The 21,738-nt window shown below is 38.0% G+C and overlaps 1 protein-coding gene across 1 annotated transcript in view; it reads left to right on the top strand.

Annotated features, from left to right (window-relative positions):
* The window catches only part of LOC135074553 (kinesin-like protein KIF19), a 39,828-nt gene that overhangs the window by 16,170 nt on the left and 1,920 nt on the right, over positions 1-21,738 (top strand). The window contains exons 3-12 of the mRNA XM_063968876.1: positions 17-127; positions 634-819; positions 15,340-15,581; positions 16,837-17,010; positions 17,684-17,849; positions 17,932-18,047; positions 18,133-18,420; positions 18,552-18,729; positions 19,760-19,973; positions 20,813-20,945. Coding sequence (XP_063824946.1) covers positions 17-127; positions 634-819; positions 15,340-15,581; positions 16,837-17,010; positions 17,684-17,849; positions 17,932-18,047; positions 18,133-18,420; positions 18,552-18,729; positions 19,760-19,973; positions 20,813-20,945 — 1,808 coding nt within the window. The remainder of the gene's footprint in view (positions 1-16; positions 128-633; positions 820-15,339; positions 15,582-16,836; positions 17,011-17,683; positions 17,850-17,931; positions 18,048-18,132; positions 18,421-18,551; positions 18,730-19,759; positions 19,974-20,812; positions 20,946-21,738) is intronic.

Genomic DNA, 21,738 nt, shown 5'->3' with positions numbered 1-21,738 from the left:
ACGAAATGGTTTTTAGATGTTAGTCCTGGAGGACGAGGCTGACAGCAGGCGAGACGTGCTGCGCCAGCGCCGGCTGAACGAAAAGCACTGCGTGTACGACCGCGTCTTCGGCGAGGATAGCACCCAAGTACGTGGCTACTACTAAGCTATTATTTTAAAGAGACTTGCGCTCTATCGAATGTTTATTTTTTTTAATATTTTGTAAGTCTGCAAATGTAAAGAAATATCTAAACGTAATAAGATCATGTTGTGTAAGTACAGTAATTATCTTCTGTTTGAGTTTGCTTCCCGTTTTTACTTCACTTCTTGGCACATACACAGTGCTATTCATAAATCTTTACTTCCCCAATGCTTGGCATAACGCAAATTCGTCACATTACTCGGACAATGTAGAGTGAGGTGGCACTGAAACGAACGATATGAGTGTCATATTTACTTCGCTATTGCTATTGTTATTTATGAATTGAGCAAATTTTCAGGAATGGATAGATTTACAGGGTGTCCATACAGATGACTTTATGATCAATACGCCTACTCCCGCTCAATTGTGACAAAAAAGTCTTATACGTTTACGGGAATAACATAATAGAAGTACGGAACATAAAATAATGTGTTCACATTAATTTCGTTTAGGAGGAGGTCTACGACGCCGTGTGTGCCTCGCTCGTAGGCGGCACATTGCAAGGGTTCGCTGGCGCCGTGTTCGCCTACGGTGCCACTGGCGCGGGCAAGACCCACACTATGACCGGCCTCATGTCCCGCGCCCTCAACCACCTATTCACCAGCATAGCTGAAAGTGACAACCCTAAAGCTTATGAGGTAAGTAAAGAAAAAAATGCATTGATTCCACCAATTCATTGGCAGTTGGCACTTATTTCTCCGCAGATTTTATAAAGGAACCTAGGTACTAATTTGGTCTTAACAATTCAATTCATACAATTCAAAAATAACCATATTTTGTACCTACAAATTAGTTACCTATAGTCTATCCAATATAGCTTGATTAGAATGACAGCTGTCATCAAAAGTAACGACATAACTTTGTAGTAGCGATCAATGAGAGCTAAATATTAGCGGACAAGAAATAATTCACGTCTGACCTACAAACAATATTTTCGACGACAGTGCTTCCAATAAAAATGATAATTTCGTGTAAATGCAGCGTTAAATTATACTAATAAGTAGTAATTCGAAATCATAAAAATCAAGCTAGAGTATTAACGACGTCTCTACAAGGTTATCTCGAGTTACAAAAATGTTAGTGTTGGGACATATCGACAAATGTCATATTAAATTAAAACTATTCTTTTAACATATTTAACAAAATTTTTTTCTAACTAATTTTTTAACATATTTAAGTCAAGTTATACGTTTTTCTAAATGTTCACTATTAAAAACCAAAAAACATTTCATTCTTAAATAATCAAACATCGGAAATCAATCACCGGTAATTTTTTGGGTATTCATAGCACCGTTGCTCTAGAAGAGATGCCCACTGCCCTCTAGCGAGAGGAAAAAACCACTGAAGAACACTGATGATAATGACTACGACTTAGGTTGTACATCTACTTAGGTTTACTGTCTTTAAATTTAAATCATAATTGTCATTTTTATGAATAAAGATATATGAAGAAAAATTGGGTGCATTTTTTCATATCATTTTTTCGAAAACTTATCGATACATCTATGTGAACCGTACGAAACATACCCATCACTAGTCACATTCGTTTGACAGCCGTCATTCTAATCAAGCTATATTGGATAGACTATAGTACCTACCTAAAATAATTTAGGTTTTCGGGACTGAAGTATTATTTTAGTACGTTGTTCGTTGGCAGTCATGTAATGTAAACCACCCAATTAAATTCGCTTGTCACATGTGGGTTACATCATTGTGAATGCATTTGCATGTTTAAGTAGGTACAATGATATAGTCGTTTCGCTTTCAATTTCACAGTCACGCAGAATAACTAACTTTAAAGACAGGTGCTGTCGATATTGGTCGGATAGCTACGGCTATTATGGTTACGGAACAGAAAATTACGTAATCTGCAATTAGTTATACAGTTTTACATCTCTTGACAGACTATAATTAACCTACGTCATTTTCAGTACAATACCTAACTAAAATGATGAATTACTCAAATAAAACCCTTTTTACAGGCCAAAATAATACCTTTAAGTGTTTTACTAACACAATATTAAATACAACATACCTAGTATTTACTGATGTGAACTTTTACGGTCTAAAATTACTGTGGATTTGATGTAGTTATTTCGCATTTAGTGTTTCTTTCTTCTTCTTCTTTCTTTTCAGCCAAATGACGTCCACTGCTGGACAAAGGCCTCCCCCAAGGTTTTCCACAATGAACGGTCCTGCGCTGCCCGCATCCAGGCTCTTCCCGCGACCTTTACCAGATCGTCGGTCCACCTAGTAGGAGGCCTGCCTGATTTAGTGTTTACATTTATATTTTAGAGAACCGTTGAAATCTTTTTTTCGTTCATTAGCTAATTGAGATTTAACATCATCACCGAAACGATATCCCAATGGTAGAAGTGGATGTGTTTTTGAATGACGTTTTATTTATACAACCGACGTGTTTACTTAAAGCATAGGTACAGTAATTTAATGAGCAAATAGTACCATGCGCAAGTGTATTTGCTGTGATGATTATTGCATTGCAAAACACGTATCATTAATAGAGCACTGGCTTAATGTAGCGAATTTTTCAGTAAAATTTCAGTATGATATCGTTTGATATGAACGCAAACTCCACGACATAAATTGCTCCATTAATCCAATCAAAGAAGTCCTTCAAAATTATGTATCTTTCTACGTACATTTTCCAATAGCACCTTACAAAAAGGTTAATAGCATGAATGCTCTGTGAATAGTGGGCTACGGACGGCTTTGTTCGGCCGAAGTCTACTTCCGCCGAGGTCGTCTCCGTGGAAATAGAAAATGACCTTACACCGTTTCTCCTTCCCGACATAGTATGTAATTTCGCGCTTGTCGGGGAGGCGATGAAATATTAATTGGAAATGTGTTGCCTAGAAACCTATATATTTTTTAAATAAAGTTTTTAAGAGTCTCACAATTATCAGTTTAATATTATTATGAAGTACTTGATAAACAAAAGTTATACTCGTACTTAGAGATGTTACGCATTTTATCGCGTCGATAGATTGAACCTAGATACACACTAAGGAAAATTGATAGGGCTGTTAAGGTTACTAATATTTGAACTTTAAATAACTAGAATTTGACTTGGTTGGCACAAATGTCAAACGTAGCATGTATGATAACGAGTAGGTAATTATTATTTTTCAACACTGAAGTCTGAAATGTCTCTACCAAATATTTTTAAAAGTTATCAATAGGTTCGTCTATTGTCGGATCATATCCATATTGTTAACCTTATTTACATCTTCATTAATCTATACAGTACTTATTATTATTCTGTGTTTATACATAATAAATCTGTAGAGAGGTCAATTCTGTACATGAAATATATTTTCAAAATAACTATCAGGGGGTGATTAGTGATCGATACTGATGCCAAAAATGCAATCAGTAAAACTTTGTCTGTCTGTCTGTCTGTCTGTATGTATGTCTGTCTGTCTGTATGTTCCTTATAGAAACAAAAACTACTCGACGGATTTTAATGAAACTTGGTACAATTATTCTTCATACTCCTGGGCAGGTTATAGTATACTTAGGAATTCCCACGGGAACGGGAATTAGCGGGAAAATCCTTTTGTAGGAAAAATCTAAACCGCATAAGTTAGACGCTTAAAATTTGGCATGTAGGTACCTTAGTAAACTTAAAGCTTAGTTACGACAGGATATTGCAAAATTCCCACGGGAACGGGAGTTAGCGGGAAAAAACATTTGTATGAAAAAATCTAAACCGCGTAAGATAGACGCTTGAAATTCGGCATGCAGGTACCTTAGTAAACTTAAAGCTTAGTTACAACAGAATATTGCAAAATTCTCACGGGAACGGGAGTTAAGAGAGCTAAACCGCGTAAGATAGATGAAGGGGGTAAAACGGGATCCACGCGTACGAAGTCGCGTAGTCACAGTCGGCCGCTAGTTTATCATAATATCATTCTAAATAAAATATCACAGCATGTTTAGGTAGTGAAGCTGAAAGTCAAGGTCTAGTAGATTACATAAGATCTTATCAGATGCAAAGTAGCTCTATAATGGAAGAAAAAGTGTTATCATCATGCTCTTATCACTCTTGTGCGTGACTGATTCTCAGGGTCATCATAATATTAATAAAAATGCTCGATAGAACATCACCAGACAAATCCTTCGCAAAATATAGTAGGTACCTATGGTTACGTCAAAACTTAATATTTATATTCGTTTTTGTATTTTGGGTTCTTTATACTTTTCATTTTAGCAACTAAATAAGTAATACCTACCTAAACTTATTATATTTTATTTTCAACGATTAGATATGGAATAATCATTGCCGATCTTTTTAAAATTCTAATTTAATTATAATAAGATAAGTAGATTGGATAACTACCAATTGATTGGGGATTATAACTTTTAGTAACGCGAAATCGAAATATGTTATTTACGCTAAATAATGTCGTTGTACCAAGGATATAACTAATTCGTGATGTATGAAGCCTTGTTTTGTGTGGTGTTTCAATGTTTAGCAAACATAAATATTAGCAAAAAGCACGACACATTTATTAGCTGAAAACTAGAACAGCATCCAAGTTACATCAGTTCACGCAACACACGCGGTTAAAAGCTAGAATGAGCTAGCGCGCGTGTTGATTTCTATTTTAAGATTTTTAGCACCCATGAAATTCTCAAAACATTAGTACTTACGGCATATTTGTAGAGCTACATGTAGGTAATACGCTACTATAAATCACTAGACTAGCCGACTCAGTCTCGTCTTTTGCAAAAGTTTTTAAATGGATTTTTATTTAATAGGTCATACGAGCGGTTTAAAACTAAAACGATGTCAATTACAATTTTTATTATCGACCCCACTGCTTAATTATTCGGTGCCATATTAATTGCTAAAACAGAGCGCTAAATCTACGGGGTTTTATGTAAATTTAACTGTAGACCTTGACCTACCGGAATTGCCTCTACTTAATTCCATATGCATATTTACGAGCGTTGGATATTGCAAAGCCTATAGTTTGAAGAAAACGTATATGTACGAGTATAGCTAATAAGCAGCGGAATCTATGTTACCTCCGTAGGTAATGAACTGAAGTGAGTTCCATACATAATACATATGTTAATATTGTGCTATGAATGTCTTTAATATTTTATGTAGTTAAGTAACATTTGTTTGCCTTTGTATTACTAGCTAGTTACTTATTACTAACAACTTCTTTCATATAAGATTAAGCAGTTAAACCTTCTGTATGTCATATAAGATTTTAAACTTTCGCTCTCTTTCAAATGAAAACAAGAAACAAAACTAATTTAGGACGTACTATGCGATTAAAACGGAAAAAGAGCAAAGGACAATGTTCGTTCTCCATACATTGTTCGCCTAAGAACCAACAATTTTGACATATTACTACCCGAAAGCGAAATAATACGATTCTGTGTGTAAGAACAATGATTCCTGATGGACACTTGCCATAAAATTAATGATTAAGAATATTAAATCACAGCGATTTTATAATATGTCGTTTATGACAACATGGCGTCTAATGTATTGTGTGAATGTATGAACACCGATTCGCGAAAAATGTTTTGTATTGTCGTCACGCCGAGTCGCAGCCAAATAGTATAAAATAATAGAACAAGTTTTAGAAATACAACTCGGCATTCCACTTTTATAATATGCCCACATATTGCACGTAAATAAACAACATGAATCGTAGGTTGTTTCCACCCTTGTCATCTGACACATGAAATAAACTCCTATTGTATTATAGATATCGAAGCCGAATCGTATATAATAATAGAATGGGTTTTGGAGATCACTCGGGGTTCCACTTTTATAAAATACCTACATATTACATAAAAATATCACGAATCATGAGTTTTCTTTTCACCATTTACATCTGACACGAGATAACAAACTCCTATCTCCATGACTACCATCGTAGTCTATGCCAAAGACTACAATATTTTAAGCAAGAAGTTTCAAACCTTAGCGGCTACGGTAACCCCTGGGCCACATACATCATGATAACATTCGGTCGACACCGGAACGAAGTCTTGCGATTATGCAAAAAAGCATCGTATTCTAGTGCGGCTATATCACGTTCAACCGGGGTTTTAATTCGACTAAAGTCCTGACTAAAGACTGGAAGAAAATACGCCGCATTGTATGAGCACTTCGTGTTCGTTAAAGCGGCTTCAGATCTAGAGCCCACATAGTTTTCTTTCCAATAATATCCGCAAGTAGCGCTGCATGATCTTTACAACAAAAACGGCAATAGTTATTAAGGTGCCAAAATTATATGATTACTTTGGCACGGTATTATACACGTTCGAAGATTTGTCATTTTCATTCATTTCTTCATCATCATCATCATTTCAGCCACAGGACGTCCACTACTGAACATAGGCCTCCCCCAATGACTTCCACATCGCACGGTTGGTAGCGGCCTGCATCCAGCGCCTTCCCGCTACCTTTATCAGGTCGTCGGTCCACCTTGTGGTGGGTTGACATTGCAGAATATGACTTTTGATAGGTTCATCATAGAATTCGGCGGGGATATCCTCACGGAGGAAGTTCGTAAAAGGGCGGAACAAGATCTTATAATAATGCAAGGCCGAAGCTGTTACGCGCGTGCTCCTACGTGTAATCCGGCTAGTATGCAATAAATAGTAATGTCTGGTAAATAGTGGTAATACGTATCGTTCGTTCGTTCGTTTCAGCCGAAAAGACGTCCACTGCTGGACAAAGGCCTCCCCCAAGGATTTCCACGAAGACCGATCCTGCACCGCTCGCATACAGGCACCTCCCGCGACCTTCACCAGATCGTCGGTCCACCTAGTGGGAGGCCTGCCCACGCTACGTCTTTCGGCTCGTGGTCGCCACTCAAGAACTTTCCTGCCCCAGCGGCCATCAGCTCTACGAGCTATGTGCCCCGCCCCGTCTATGTCTGTATGCGCTACGATTACAGGGTATCATTTTGCATAGTCGCAAGACTTCACTCCGCTGCTGTCAAATCAATTTCGCATAATGTTATCGCAATGTGTGTGGCCCTTGGCCAAATCACAGAAGCCTATGCGAAGAAAGAGCACTTGAATGACAATAAAAATCAGGGTTACCATTTTATAAGATCTCCTCACTATTGAGGGTAACAAAGTAACATTAATAATCTAGCCATTAATTACATTTATTACCTATACGAGAAAGTAAAGCAACATGCGGTTTTATTTTAATTTGTAAAATATTTGTAACAGTTTGTTCCAAGTTTAGTTTTACAACAGTATTGCTGTTTCAGCTGTCACTGTGAAGCTTTGGGAAAATAAATAAATAGAAAAAATATTAACATAAATATTTATTTAAGTTTTTATGTTCATTATCATAATATGCCAATTTAAGTTACACTGTGTGACAGTCTTTGACACTAAACAAACTCTTCAGCTTAATAATACCTACCTACAGGGCGTTTTTATAGTTACTCTTGCTGATGAAACAAGAAGGGTTGATTCTACTACTGAAATACAACTACTTTTCTTACAGGACCAATATCAAATTCTCAAAAAAATTCACATCCTCGTGATGGTGATAATTTATATGGAGAGGTTTTTTTTAAATTCGGTCTCTTGGGATAAGTTATTCCATTTGAGCAGTAGAATTAATCCTTTTTATTCGATCACATATAAAAACAACACAAGTGTTTAGGAAAACTTCTTCTTTGGTATGGTATCACTACGGAGTTATAATGTCGGCAACTCTGTATCACTGACTTGTAACTTTCAAACAGCATGAATAATAATAATAATAATAATAATAATAATAATAAATAACTTTATTGTGTCTTTAACAATGCTCATGGTATCTTAACGAAAAAATTACATTTAACAATAGGAGCTGTATTAAGATAGGGATCATTAACGTCTATACTAGTTACATAAGGGCACCACATTGGTTTTCTTTCTGAAAAAAGGCTTTCAGTTTTAGTACTAACCCTTTAGCACTATTTCATTGAAATAAAAATACAATAAACGCACAGAAGACTGAAATTGAGTCAACTGACGTGACATTTATAATTTGTTGACATTATGACAGTTTGACAAGACTAGGGATTGAAAAAGTTTTAATTGAAAAAGTAAAATGACAATTTATTAAAACGATTCACAAGGATATAATCGATTAAAAATATTTATAAAATGTTCTGATACTTGCCTGTAGCGATTATCCAATCCTGGTTTCTACTGAAAAACTACCTCGTGGCAAGATTTTAATAAAATAATAAAATCTTTATCTTCTCTTTCACAATCTATAAAAGTTCATTTGGTCTATTATTATACATGTGCTATGAATGAGGGTTTTCGCGATTGAAAAATCCGCGAGATGGCAATACGTAGACGCGAGGTCCAAATGCTGCATGATTGGTGGATATCTGTCAATGTCATGTCAAAAATAACCAATCATGCAGCATTTGGACCTCACGTCTACGTATTGCCACCTGGCGGATTTTTCAATCGCGAAAACCCTCATTGGCATAGATTATGAGAGACTGGCAACTATACTAGGTTGATATCAGGTGATCCGTCTGCTCGTTTGCCTCCTGTCACATAAAAAAATATATATACAACGTGTCCCAAAATTCAACGATAAGCCGGCGCCACAGGATGGACATAGTCATGACTACTTTAGGAAAAATAAGAAAAAAAATCTATCTCAATTATTTTTTAAGTTATACAATAAATAATGAAATTCGTCGAAAATTGACACCCCTTATGATATTTTACATTACCACGGCCACAATTTTTCAAATACTTCTGTTTTTTTGTTTGTACCGGCAACCTAAGTAGTGCTGCTGTCCACCCCAATCCTTAAAACCCCCAGAATCCTTGCAATTTTTACATAAAAGTTAATCAAAATATGATATTTCCTTAAAATTTTTAACGATTTTTACTTTCACTCAACTTTGACTCGTAGTTTTGTAAAAAAAAAGTATGAACACTACTGCGGCAAGTTTTTTATAAAGTTGACGCAACTATCCAAGATTCCAAAATGGTATAATACTCTAAGAAAACTAGTCGCAAAAAAGATATGCGTACCATTTTTACAAGCACTTCGCTTGTTAGTTAGTATGGGATAAATCTTGCAACTGAATTGAAAACCAGTTCTCCTCAAACAATTGAGCTGAAATTTGGTATACTTATGTAAGTACGATGACAATGCAATATTATGGTATCGTTGAGCTGGATGGAGTCTGGAGGTGACCCTGACCATAGGAACTTCTAAACGAAACGGCGGAATTGCATCTAGTTTAGATTCATTGGATTTGTCTTTTCGTGCACTTTAGTGCTAGATGATGTCCAGGGTGCTGATGATGAAGTCAAGAGGTGGCCAGGAGCTGGCCATAGGAACTCCTAAACGAAACAGCGGAAGCTTATCGAGTTTGGGTTCGTTGGATTTGTCTTCCCGAGCACTTGGGCCATGAGATTGAGAAACTACTAAAAAGTTTAAAATAAAGTTATAATCGCGCATGGAATTTATTCCTCTTTTTTTTGTTTGCGCTACAAGCTTTCGAAATTATTTGAACCTTGCATACAATTATTTTTATCGTTAAATTCTTTCTTAAAATTTCGCATTAATGCTTGTTTTAAAAAAAGTTTTTTTTTATTATAACTTTATTTTACACTTTTTAGTTGTTTCTCAATCTCAGGGTCCAAGTGCTCGGGAAGTCAAATCCAACGAACCCAAACTCGATAAGCTTCCGCCATTTCGTTTAGGAGTTCCTTTGGCCAGCTCCTGGCCACCTCTTGACTCATTATCAGGATTCTGGACATCATCTAGCACTAAAGTGCTCGACAAGACAAATCCAACGAACCCAAACTATATGCGATTCCGCCGTTTCGTTTAGAAGTTCTTATGGACACTTCCAGACTCCATCCAGCTCAATGGTACCTTAATAATGCATCGTAATCGTACTTACATAATGTAACCAAATTTTAGCTCAATTGGTTGAGGAGAACTGGTCTTAAATTCAGTTGCAAGATTTGTCCCACACTAACTAACAAGCGAAGTGTTTGTAAAAATGGTACGCATATCTTTTTTGCGACTAGTTTTCTTAGAGTATTATACCATTTTGGAATTTTGGATAGTTGCGTCAACTTTATAAAAAACTTGCCGCAGTAGTGTTCATACTTTTTTTTACAAAACGACGAGTCAAAGTGGAGTGAAAGTAAAAATCGTTCAAAATTTTAAGGAAATATCATATTTTGATTAACTTTTGTGTAAAAACTGCAAGGATTTTGGGGGTTTTAAGAATTGGGGTGGACAGCAGCACTACTTAAGTTGCCGATACAAACAAAAAAACAGAAATATTTAAAAAATGGTGGTCGTGGTAATGTAAAATATCATAAGGGGTGTCAATTTTCGAAGAATTTCATTATTTATTGTGTAACTTAAAAAATAATTAAGATATATTTTTTTTCTTATTTTTCCTAAAGTAGTCATGACTATGTCCATCCTGCGGCGCCAGCTTATCCTTGAATTTTGGGACACGTTGTATATTATGTTTCTCACACTTCAACTGGCATTGGATTCAACATCGGATTCTGACACTTTTACAGTTATGATACCATGAATATCAGTTTATGGTCCTAATTATTTTTATTTTATTTACGACCTTCGACCAGTTGGACACTTTAGATATCTTCTTGTAATAGTGTCAATATCTTTTTAGCTTTTAACGCAAATCTAGTCTTCGAAGCAGTTTAATCGATTTATTTTATTTTCAAAATCGATATTTTATTGTCTATGATGGCCGCAGGAACATCACTATACATGGACTCCCAGCAATAAAGTACGGTAATGCCTCGTACAGATTTTATCGGCAAAAATTATGGAACTTGATAGGTTTTAGACTATGCCACGCACCAAAACGTCCGGAAGTTGTAATAGTATTATAGAATAAACGTTAAAAGACTTATTTATTTAATTTTTCAATGCTTAAGTGTCCATTAGAATGAAAGGGTGCTTAATGTATTAAAAAAAATAGAAAATAATTATGATGGGTTAATGTTTTTGGGCGGTTTTTTAGGCGGTTTCTGACAATGTCCTTTACTGTGGCAGTAGGTACTTATCAGTTTTCAGGGACAAAGTCTTTCTTTGTAAGTATTAAGGAAATTGGTAAAAACATTTCTTTAATTTTACGGCATACACAAAGATATCATGGTAATTATTATTTGCTTGCCTGAACAAACCCTGAAACTTTTAGGTCAATGGCTTGTCTTGTAGGACAATGGCTGTCAACTGTCAAATGTGTCTGGGAGGAGGTGGTTCCTCCCTTGTACCACCACCGCAAGGTCACTGTCGGCACGCGGCCCTCGCGTGATTGACGCCGGGACTACCATCAGGGTATTGAGCGTCTTTTCGCCTCGTCATTAGCGCCTTTACGGTGAAGTATGCCATTTACAAACACCATTGTATTAAGGACAAAACTTTTGTGGTAATTAAACGGACTCAGTCATCAGTCAGTGCCCTATTAGGCTCTATTGAATACATCGACCTAATGAACTGAACGTCGTGTTTATTTAATTGTATTGATTACTTGATATTGAGTGATTAAAAGTTACGAGCCTCTTTTGGCCGTCAAGTTAATATTTAAAATATATATTTCTTTGAAAAAAAAAGTTTAAAGCATTTATCTTGGGTGTTCGCAATCAGTACAATATTTTTACAATTTAAATTCAAAGTTTCAAGCTCCTAAAGCACAAAAAAGGCATGGTTAATATGGATGCAATGCAAAGTTAAATTGTATCCCTTTATTGGAACGTGAAGAAGTATTTTAAGATCAGTGTTGAAACACTTGAATATTGTGATCCTTTGACGTAACAGAAATACCCTATTTGATTGGAAGAGGGGCGTTAAAATTTAAGTAAGGCATTCACGGCTGACGCGAGTAGTGACTGCGGCGCGACAGCTATAACCTTTACCCGGGCACGCCAACCTCACACCCCCCGTAAGTGATGGTGCCGTAATAATGCTGAACTTCAATTTAGAAACCTCATTGAAAAATCAATAGTCTAAGTACATACCTACATACCATCAAAGATTATCATGTGCTTTGCATGTGTGCTACACATGATTTCGTCATCGTCACTTATTAGGCGTATCTCATTTTATTTACGTTAAGAGATAGCAACGATTCAATTATTATGGATAAGAATAAACGAATTACCTAATTATTAAATAAAAATAATGTGATAAATTCAGTTACGTACAAAAATTAATACACATGCCATTTATGGGTACCTACATTGCGAAAATTACCTGTTTTTGAAAGAAAGAAAGAAAAAACATTTATTCAGTATCATCATCACATATTATTATAATAAACAACAAAATTTTCAATATTTATAAATATTATATTCGCGTATTATTACGATACTGAAAAGGTATCCATTCAGCATGGTTTCATAGCATCTCAGTGATGCTACGACGCTGTTCTTTCGTAGATCTTTCGTTTTTCTTCAGTCAAAGATATAGAGACTTGTCATAATTTACTGGCAGCTCAACAAATACAGTTTTTTTCAAAATTAGGCATACGCAAATTAAATTTATCAATACGTATGTTTGTATAAGTTGCCAGTATGTAGGTAATACGTTATACTCGTATAAGAACGTATGTACTACGCAATGAAAAGTGTGGCTAGAAAGTATATAATAAGTAGGTAAAAATAGTGTTTTTGTTATATCAATAACGTAGATAGTGAGGAGTGTTGTATTCAGCCGACATTTTGATAGCGCGATAACGTCGGCGATTAAGGCTTCGCGCGGCCACGAGCGCCCGATAACATCCTGCGGCACCGACCATTACTTACAGTAATCCTGGCTGCACAGCCATAAACCCGACCGACTTATGGAAATGAAATCGCAATGCACCAGCCCATTTCACAACTCCTTCAAAAGTAATTATTTTCAGCCGCATTACTCGAACAATACCCACTTGACGTAGTTGTAGATCAGGAAGTCATTTTCTAAGTCTTAAGTAATAGACTCATTACTGTTATTGTATACGTGTTTTCCATAATAATAGGATGAGGACATTACGAAAATTAAAGGTGTTTCCGGAGTTGACCTTAGCTGATGTTTGACAACATGGACCAATAATTACAAGGCACATTTTTTTTTAAATAAATAGTCTTTTTGAATTTAATAAACATCAATTTGGTTGGTGAAAAAGATCTTTATTGAGAGAATTATTACCATATACCTATCTAAATAAAATTGTCTTTTGGGAGATCATTTATGAGATTGCAATCAGATACAGTTAATGATACAAGTTGACATTCAAGACCTAATTAAGGATATTTAAAATATAACCATTATTGTTTTTCGATTCAACACCTTTACTATCTTCTTAACAAATTCTAAACCTTCTTCGCAACATTAACCCAATTTTTATGAACTCCATTCAAGGCTGTTGAACTGAAACTCATGCTGGTGTTATTAGTCACTCAACACCTCATCGCAAGTCACCGTTTTCAAGTAACCTTTGCATTTGAATGAAATCGTGCCTTTTTGATAAAGGCGTCTATTGTAGTGCAAACACAGCCGATTGCGTCTGCCAATGAGCCATGTGTTTTTTAAACAATCCTTGTTTGAAAGCCTAATACGTCATGCTCACCGTCATAACAAATACAAAAAGGGACAATAATGAAAAACTTTTCTTTTCTAATGTTATATTATTGCTGTATCTTGCGACGGTCTTTCTTCGTTTTTAAATGTGTAGCAAAATGTTGTATGGTCTTCAGTTGTAAATAACTAATAAATATTTCACATTATATTATTTAATATGCACCGTATCATAGTTAACTACCAAGAGTTTTCTCGATGATTTAAGGAGAATACTAAATCTTAAAAAACCGTATTGAGTTTTCTTTTTACAGTAAATAAGTAAACCCGTTCATTGTAGTAATTTGTTGCAAAATTGGGGTAGTGGAATGCGGAAGTTACAAAGTAGGTAGTAGTATATTGACGAACTCCTTACAAGAGGTCAAAACGGTCACTCGTATTCTCTTTCTTAAGTCAATTGACTGAATAATTAATTGATTACAAAGCAATAAAACGTGTTTTCCTTTCTAACAGAATTTTATATTATGTACCAGTTTGTTTAAGCCTCGTTTAAAACCTTCTTTTGTGATAAATGCTGTTAATATTTTTTACTTAAAACTGAACAAGTCTAATAATTAAGAGCTTTAATATAATTTTAAAATAAAAAGGTTTATTTAAGGCATTCACGGTCACCGCATACGATTACTAGTGGAAGCTTACACTCGTGGATTTCCTACACATTCTTAGCGTACCGTGCATTTGTTTTATGTAAAATAGCTCGTATGAAATGAATAGGCGCTGTTTGAGGATATCGTATTGGTATACCTACCAGTACAAGTATATACTCGTGGAAATGTGTGTTTTTTATTGCTGTCGATTGCAATCAATCATTGATCCGTACGCTGTTATTATCAGTCGATTAGAATGGTCATGTAAAGCTTCCAGTACAAATGTTGCTACAGTTCTAGGTAAAACATCAACAAAGGTAGGTAGGTAAATACACGTATATCCCATTAGCGTTAAACATTTTTTATTCATAGTCATGGACTTGATGTCCCAGCCCAAATGGATGTTTGCTCTACGTCGAAGTGTGTGGAAATGAGGAATCAATAAGCGAGGGGAGGACTTCTAAACAAGCTCGCCGTAACGAGCTGCCCAGCGATCGCTAATGATGTTTAAAGTCAGAGGGTATTTCTCTTAAATATTAGCTCGTACATGTAAAAATTCGGAATTAAGTGTTGGAACCTTAAGATTAATGTGAATGACGTACGAGAATTATGCTTTTACATTAGCGGAAATGGTTTAGGTATTTCTGTAAACACATTTTACGAGCACAAAAAAAATATTAAATCTACGTCAAAAAACCACTGGATAAATCTCATTGACTGTACCTACTTATAAATCCAATTCAAAGAAAGATTTATAAGCTTCCGTTGACCTTTAATAAACATGTTAAGAGATAAGTAAGATAATAGTGGACACGCCTTCACGATTGTTACTACTCACCGATAAATCTAGAGGCTAGGAAAGTCCTAGTAAAAAGGAATCTGTGGTTGTTTCAAGCTTTTAACATTGACTCTTGTCTTAGGTGAAGATGTCATACATAGAAATCTACAATGAGAACATTCGCGATTTGCTGAACCCGAGTGCGGGTCCTCTGGAGCTGCGGGACGAAGGCGGCAGCGGCGCGCCCGTCGTGGCGGGCCTGAGCGAGGTGCGCGCCACCAGCGCTGCGCACGTCAGCGAGCTGTTGACGAGGGGAGACCGCGCGCGCACCGCCGAGCCCACGCACGCCAACGAACATTCGTCAAGGGGCCACGCGCTGCTGAGGTGAGGATGACAATATTCCAATGAGGGCTATCGTTTTAGCGCTCACCAGTTAGCGCCACTGTAGAGTAAGGTCCTGTCACTTGCTAGTAGCGAAGACAGTGGCACCAACTGGTGAGCGCTAAAGTGGTAGGAGGACTATCGCATTTGCACTCATCAAGATGGCGCCACTGTAGAGTAAGGTCCTGTCAATCGCCAGGGGTGCCAACTGTTACTAGTATAAAAACGATAGCCCTCATTGAGTAATTGAGAAAAGTTTTTGGTTACACCTGAAGTTAGCCCGTTCTTCTTCTTCTTCTTCTTTTTTGATGTTGGCAATACACGTCGAGGCCGACTTGATTTGTGTCATTTTCAAGTTTCAAGTGAGACGAGTTACAAAATGGGACCAAGTGGGAAGGGACTTGGTTTAAATAATGATATAATGAAGGATGATAGATGAGTCTCAGTAAAGTTGTAGTGAGTTACTGAGACTTCATATGGACTACTTGAGAGAATCCGAAGAATCACGCTACGCTGTTTTGTTTTATTTGCTAAACATGAATTTTAGAAAATAAAACAAAACCGCTAACATGACGCTTCACATTCCCACCAAGAAGTCCGTTAGCTCGTTTCCAGCTACGTGCCACTGCAGCTATGTTGCCACTGGTTTAGAATGTTTCGATTTTTAAACGACATTTTTTTCATCCGCGATCCCTAGTCCCGATAACACAGGCGGGCTGCTACGACTTTGGTTTCGTAGCATTCTCTCGCTACGGAATGACACTCGTAGCAGCTCCATGCTTCATTCGTAGCAAACTCCCGAATCTGAGACTGGTCTGGAGTGTGCTACGACGTCTACGAACCGTAGCAGGGTTCTACGCGCTACGAGTACCAGACTAGCTTCTATAAAGATTTTATCTTCTCATTTTTGACGATACTGAAACAAAAAAATATTTTCCACATTCCTTTGCGCAATTAAGGATGTAGTATATGTTGAGCTACAGCCTATTTATGATTACCTACTATTTAATTTTTTTTGGCTTTGGCATTTCAAATTCGTAGTTTACCATATCCTCCTGGACATGTTTGTTTCGGCGTTTCCTCTCAGCACTTGCCATATGTTTGTCTCGAGGCGCTGGTAGGGCCCAAAAGATAAGAAGACATGTAAAGTGCTCCATAAGGGCTACTTTTTTTATTTACTGTATTTTGACGTTCATAAGTGCCACTAGTGGTCTAAATTGAATAAAATATTTTTGATTTTGATTTTGTTTTTTGACAGTGTGACGGTGAGCATCCAGGTGGAGGGCGGCGTGCAGCGCGGGCGGCTGTTCCTGATCGACCTGGCGGGCTCGGAGCGCGCGGGGCTGCGCGCGCGCCGGCTCGAAGGCGCGCACATTAACCGCTCGCTGCTGGCGCTGGGAAACTGCATAATGGCACTCTCGGGAGGAGCTAGGTATGTACAAAGTTATCATGTGTATTTCTTAAAAAAAAACTAGGGACTTCGAGTACTAAAATAATAGTTTCCTAAGTATTTTAACATTCAGAGGAGGAAGATTGAAAAAATGGACATATTTTTTTTATCAAAGTACCTACATTATTCTCTAAATACATATTATTATATTATTTGATAATTTTCTTCAGTAACTTCTAATGACATAGGCATGGTATTAGTACTTAAAGAGTTGCTTTAGGCTTTAGAAGTATGCAACGAATTGATAAAAAACAACAATATATAAAATGTCTATCAGAAGATAGGTACAAATTCCAAACATAAAATGGCGTGATTTTATACTAACATTGCATGACGATCCATCACGTGATAATAATAGGGCACACTATTACCGTGACTCATCTGAATAATGAAACATGAAGGAAAGGAATCCACAAAATAAAACACCTACCAACACGTGGTGGCAGTAAACATCACTTCATTATTTTGATATCTAATTTATAATGCATGGGCGTCCCATCACATGCATGTTAAAGCGTCACAATAGAGACATTTGAATCAAATGTTTATTGACTGTGACTATAATCAAATCATTTTTCCACGGTTAATCGTGACAAAACTTTCGTGGTAGAACGGTAAAGCTCTTAGAAGTTCACGGGTTTTGGTTTGGTTCTAGATACGTAAACTACCGTGACTCGAAGCTGACGCGTTTGCTAAGAGAGGTGTTGGGCGGCCGATGTCGGACGGCCATGGTGGCGCACGTCGCGCCGGGCGCCGCGCACAGGGAGACCACTCGCTCGACGTTGCACTACGCGCAGCGTGCTTCTTCTATTACTAATAGGGTAAATTATAATCTGTAACATACTAACGTCATCGTTTGCCACCGTAAAATGGATAGTTTATAATGTAAGCGTCAATTTTCAGGTAGAACGTGAGTTGATAGAGACTCCAATGCACATGTCTCAATATCGCACAGTCATCACCGAGTTGCGAGAAGAGATCTCTCGGCTCAAGTCTAAGATGAAAGACGACCGTTCAAGGTAGCTGTGAATTGAGTCTTTATTATTTAACAGTTATCGAAATTAGATCATGTACCTATAATAATAAATTGTTCTAATTTAACAGATCAAAAGAGGATCTAATAAGTCAGCACAAAGAAGAAGAGCTCACAAAAGAGCAAAGCGAAGAAAGCGCAGCTCATCTAAAGAATTTGCGCGACGCAATTGTGTCTACTTTCAAGCAGCAGATGCGCCTGCGGCGACGTCTGATGGAGCTCGACAGCCATTTGTTGGGCTTAGCGCTGGACGCTGAAAGACAGCACGCGACTATTTCTCACTGGGAAGCGAGGTTCAATAGGCTGTACAAACCGATTAGCTTGTCTGGATCAAGATTAAGCACCCAGCAAAGTTATAGGTACGCAGACGAATTTCTGGCAGATGTGGTTAGTCATGTGGACGGTAAACTGAGACAGTTAAGAGAAGAGATATGTAAAACTTTATCAGGAATCAGTGTTATCCTTTAGCTAATTAAGTTTGTTTTTTCAGAGGTGGCACTGGCATGTCGACAAGCGGCAGCGAGCGCGCCGAGGCCGAGGTGGCCGTGGAGCAGGCGTGGGCGGAGCTGGCGGCCGTGGAGCGCGAGCAGGAGGCGGCGCGCTCCGAGCGCGACCGCGTCGAGCGCCAGCTCGAGCAAGTGCGCTTGCGAGGCGCGCAGCTGGAGCAGGTAACAAATATTTATTTATTTCTTTAAAGACTTTATTGCATACACATAAAATGATCGGTACAAAAAGGCGAGCTTAATGCCATGTGGCATTCTCTTCCAGCTGACCATGAGTAAAACAAAGAATTTGAGTAGGTGGTGCTAAATAGTTTACGACATATTGCCTGTTTTCACCATCAATCCCTAATTTTTAAGTGTGGTAACATATAACAGGAATTTTGATTCCATAGGGGCCACTTAAAAATTAGGGATTAATGGTGAAAACGAGCAGATAAGTACTCGTAATGCTTCATGATATCACCATTCTGAATCCAGTAACCTACCTTCTCTTATACGAAATCTGCAGCACTAGAAAACCGATCACCTATACTTACTTTCATTTGAAATAAAAATGTGACCTTGCTCAACCATGTTATTAACGGCTTCTAATACTTATAGCGACACTTAACCTTTTAAAATGGCTATGAAAAATTATACAATATTTACCAACATGTTACACCAACCCTATCTTGACATCTTGAAGGGTGCCAAGCATGTACATTGAAAGCTTTTAACAAATAAAAAGTCAGGTAAACCTTAATGAAGAAAAATTACTTAATCGCCCTAAGTACTTACAAAACTAACAGGTTTTTTTCAAAATACCCGTGCTAGCTTGTTAGGACAATGTAATAAGTAAAATATAGCAGGTCAATGTAATAGGTAATCGGACTTCGCTTACCTAGTCCTACTACTGTCATTGAGTCTTTGAAATACTTGCTTTGCAGTTGTGCTATTTATTCAGTGTAGCTTGCTATGCTCTATGTATGTATACTCACACTTGTAGTATTTTGTAAACTGTTGAAACTTTGCTTCTTTCGATACCGAACAGGTAGCTCTATGAATTTGTTGTGACTCTTCTTTTAAGTTATTTGGTACAAAATATCCGTTAAGTTAAAAAGATTTGACGATTGCTTCTAAAAACATAAACCTTTTTTATTTCGAAGTTTAAGCTACTGTTCAACGTGCGTTAAACTATAATTCATTGGTCGCATAGGAGCTGCCCGCGCGCATCAGCAGCGGGCCGGAGCGCGAGGTTCTGGCGCTGGTGTGCCGCGTGCACGAGCTGGAAGCGGACAAGCTGGCGCTGCAGGGCGAGAGGGCTGCGCGCGCGCACGAGCTGAGGCGCCGCGACCTCGCGCTGCAGCGCCGCGACGCGCAGCGACGACTCTCCGACGAGATCATCACGCGCCAGCGGCGGGCGCTTGAAGGTTGATTTTTGTACAAACTACAAGTACTTCTCTATGTTAGGCAGAGTCGACAGCTCGTTAGACTACACAATGTAAATGGAGGCGGACAAGCTGGCGCTGCAGGGCGAGCGGGCTGCGCGCGCGCACAAGCTGAGGCGCCGCGACCTCGCGCTGCAGCGCCGCGACGCGCAGCGACGACTCTCCGACGAAATCATCACGCGCCAGCGGCGGGCGCTTGAAGGTTGATTTTTGTACAAACTACAAGTACTTCTCTATGTTAGGTATGATGATGATGATGATGATGATGATCCATCCGACCGATTTCGGCCATGGGGACCACTCCGACTCCTAGCTGTCTTGGCGGCGCTGGTGTGCCCGACCTCGCGCTGCAGCGCCGCGACGCGCAGCGACGCCTCTCCGACGAGATCATCACGCGCCAGCGGCGCGGGCGCTTGAAGGTTGCCTTATAAATAAACTACAGACGACAAATCAAGCTAAAACTCTTTAGTTCTGATGTAGCTATAATAAAAGCAACTACTAACTATGCAACAAAAATGGGTACCTAGTCTGATGTGCCGATGACTATGAAGAAGGTACAGTCGACTTTACAACATCGTTTCAAAATCACTACATATGCTATAGCCTGGTGAGCGGTTTCTCTTCTACAACTAGACTTGCAGTGCTGAACTCTTGAGATATTCGAGAGTCCGAGTTGTGGTCGAATAGTTGAAAAATACTAATTTCGTGAATATTTACGTGCTTGCTTCTAAGTTCGAAGTTATTTAGGATTTCTAGTAAAGAATTCATTCTGTGTCTTTTTCTCGCACATGTATGAGTAAGTTGTATGTTTTTTTTTTCAGAAATGAGCATTGGTATACCTCCTGAGCTTGGACAATTATATGAGCTGTACCAACAAGAGATCCACGCCTCTACGTACACAGAGAGTAACGACGTATACACGCCCACCTACAGGCTTCCGCCTATCTCAACAAGGTAGGTAAATAGCAGTAAGTGCATAGGTACAATAGTACAATTAGTGTTATTTCACGAGCAGCTGAAAGAATGTGCATTTCATGTTACATGCACCAAGAATAAGGAGTACTGTTATTTTTTAGAGTTATTTTTTCAAAACGAATACAATAACATAAACTTCAACAAAATCGTTGAAACATAACAAAATAAAGTCACACACACATAACGACGATGAAGCACAATACCCCTATGACAAAAGGAAATCATAAGAAAATATTAGTCTGTCATTAGTAAAGACAGAATATTTCCCGAGCTCAGAAAGCGTCTTTACCTCATAGATTTGATGAGGGAATTTCCTTTATGTACTATTGAATGTTGACTGTGTCCACCAGTGACGAGGGTTCTTTGTGGTGTTGTAGCATGTCGGAGCTGGCGTGGTCGGAGAGCTCGAGCGGGTCGGGGCGCGGCTCGAGCTCGGGCTCGGGCGGCACGCTCGCCTTCGAGCGCCTGCCGCGCCTGGCGCCCACGCCACGCCCAAGGACCAGATACAGGTTCATTGGCATGACAAAATAAATCATTTCGCCTCGCTAAACTATCTTACGGACATTTGACGCTTATAATATTGTGCTTACATTATAATCTATGCTGATATTTGGCGAATTGATGAACTAATTTTCTTATTGGTTATTGTGCCTTCATGAAAGACATTGTTACTTTTTGTCGCAAAAATATTGATGAAGGGGTGAAATTTTTTATACGAATCTGAAAATTCATACATACTAAGTACCTATTAAGTTTTTGTTAAGAAAGAAAG

Source organism: Ostrinia nubilalis, chromosome 9 (genome assembly GCF_963855985.1).
Source record: "Ostrinia nubilalis chromosome 9, ilOstNubi1.1, whole genome shotgun sequence".
NCBI lineage: Eukaryota > Metazoa > Arthropoda > Insecta > Lepidoptera > Crambidae > Ostrinia > Ostrinia nubilalis.
The sequence above is the reverse complement of the archived record's forward strand: the minus strand, read 5'-3'. Positions and strand labels throughout refer to the sequence as shown.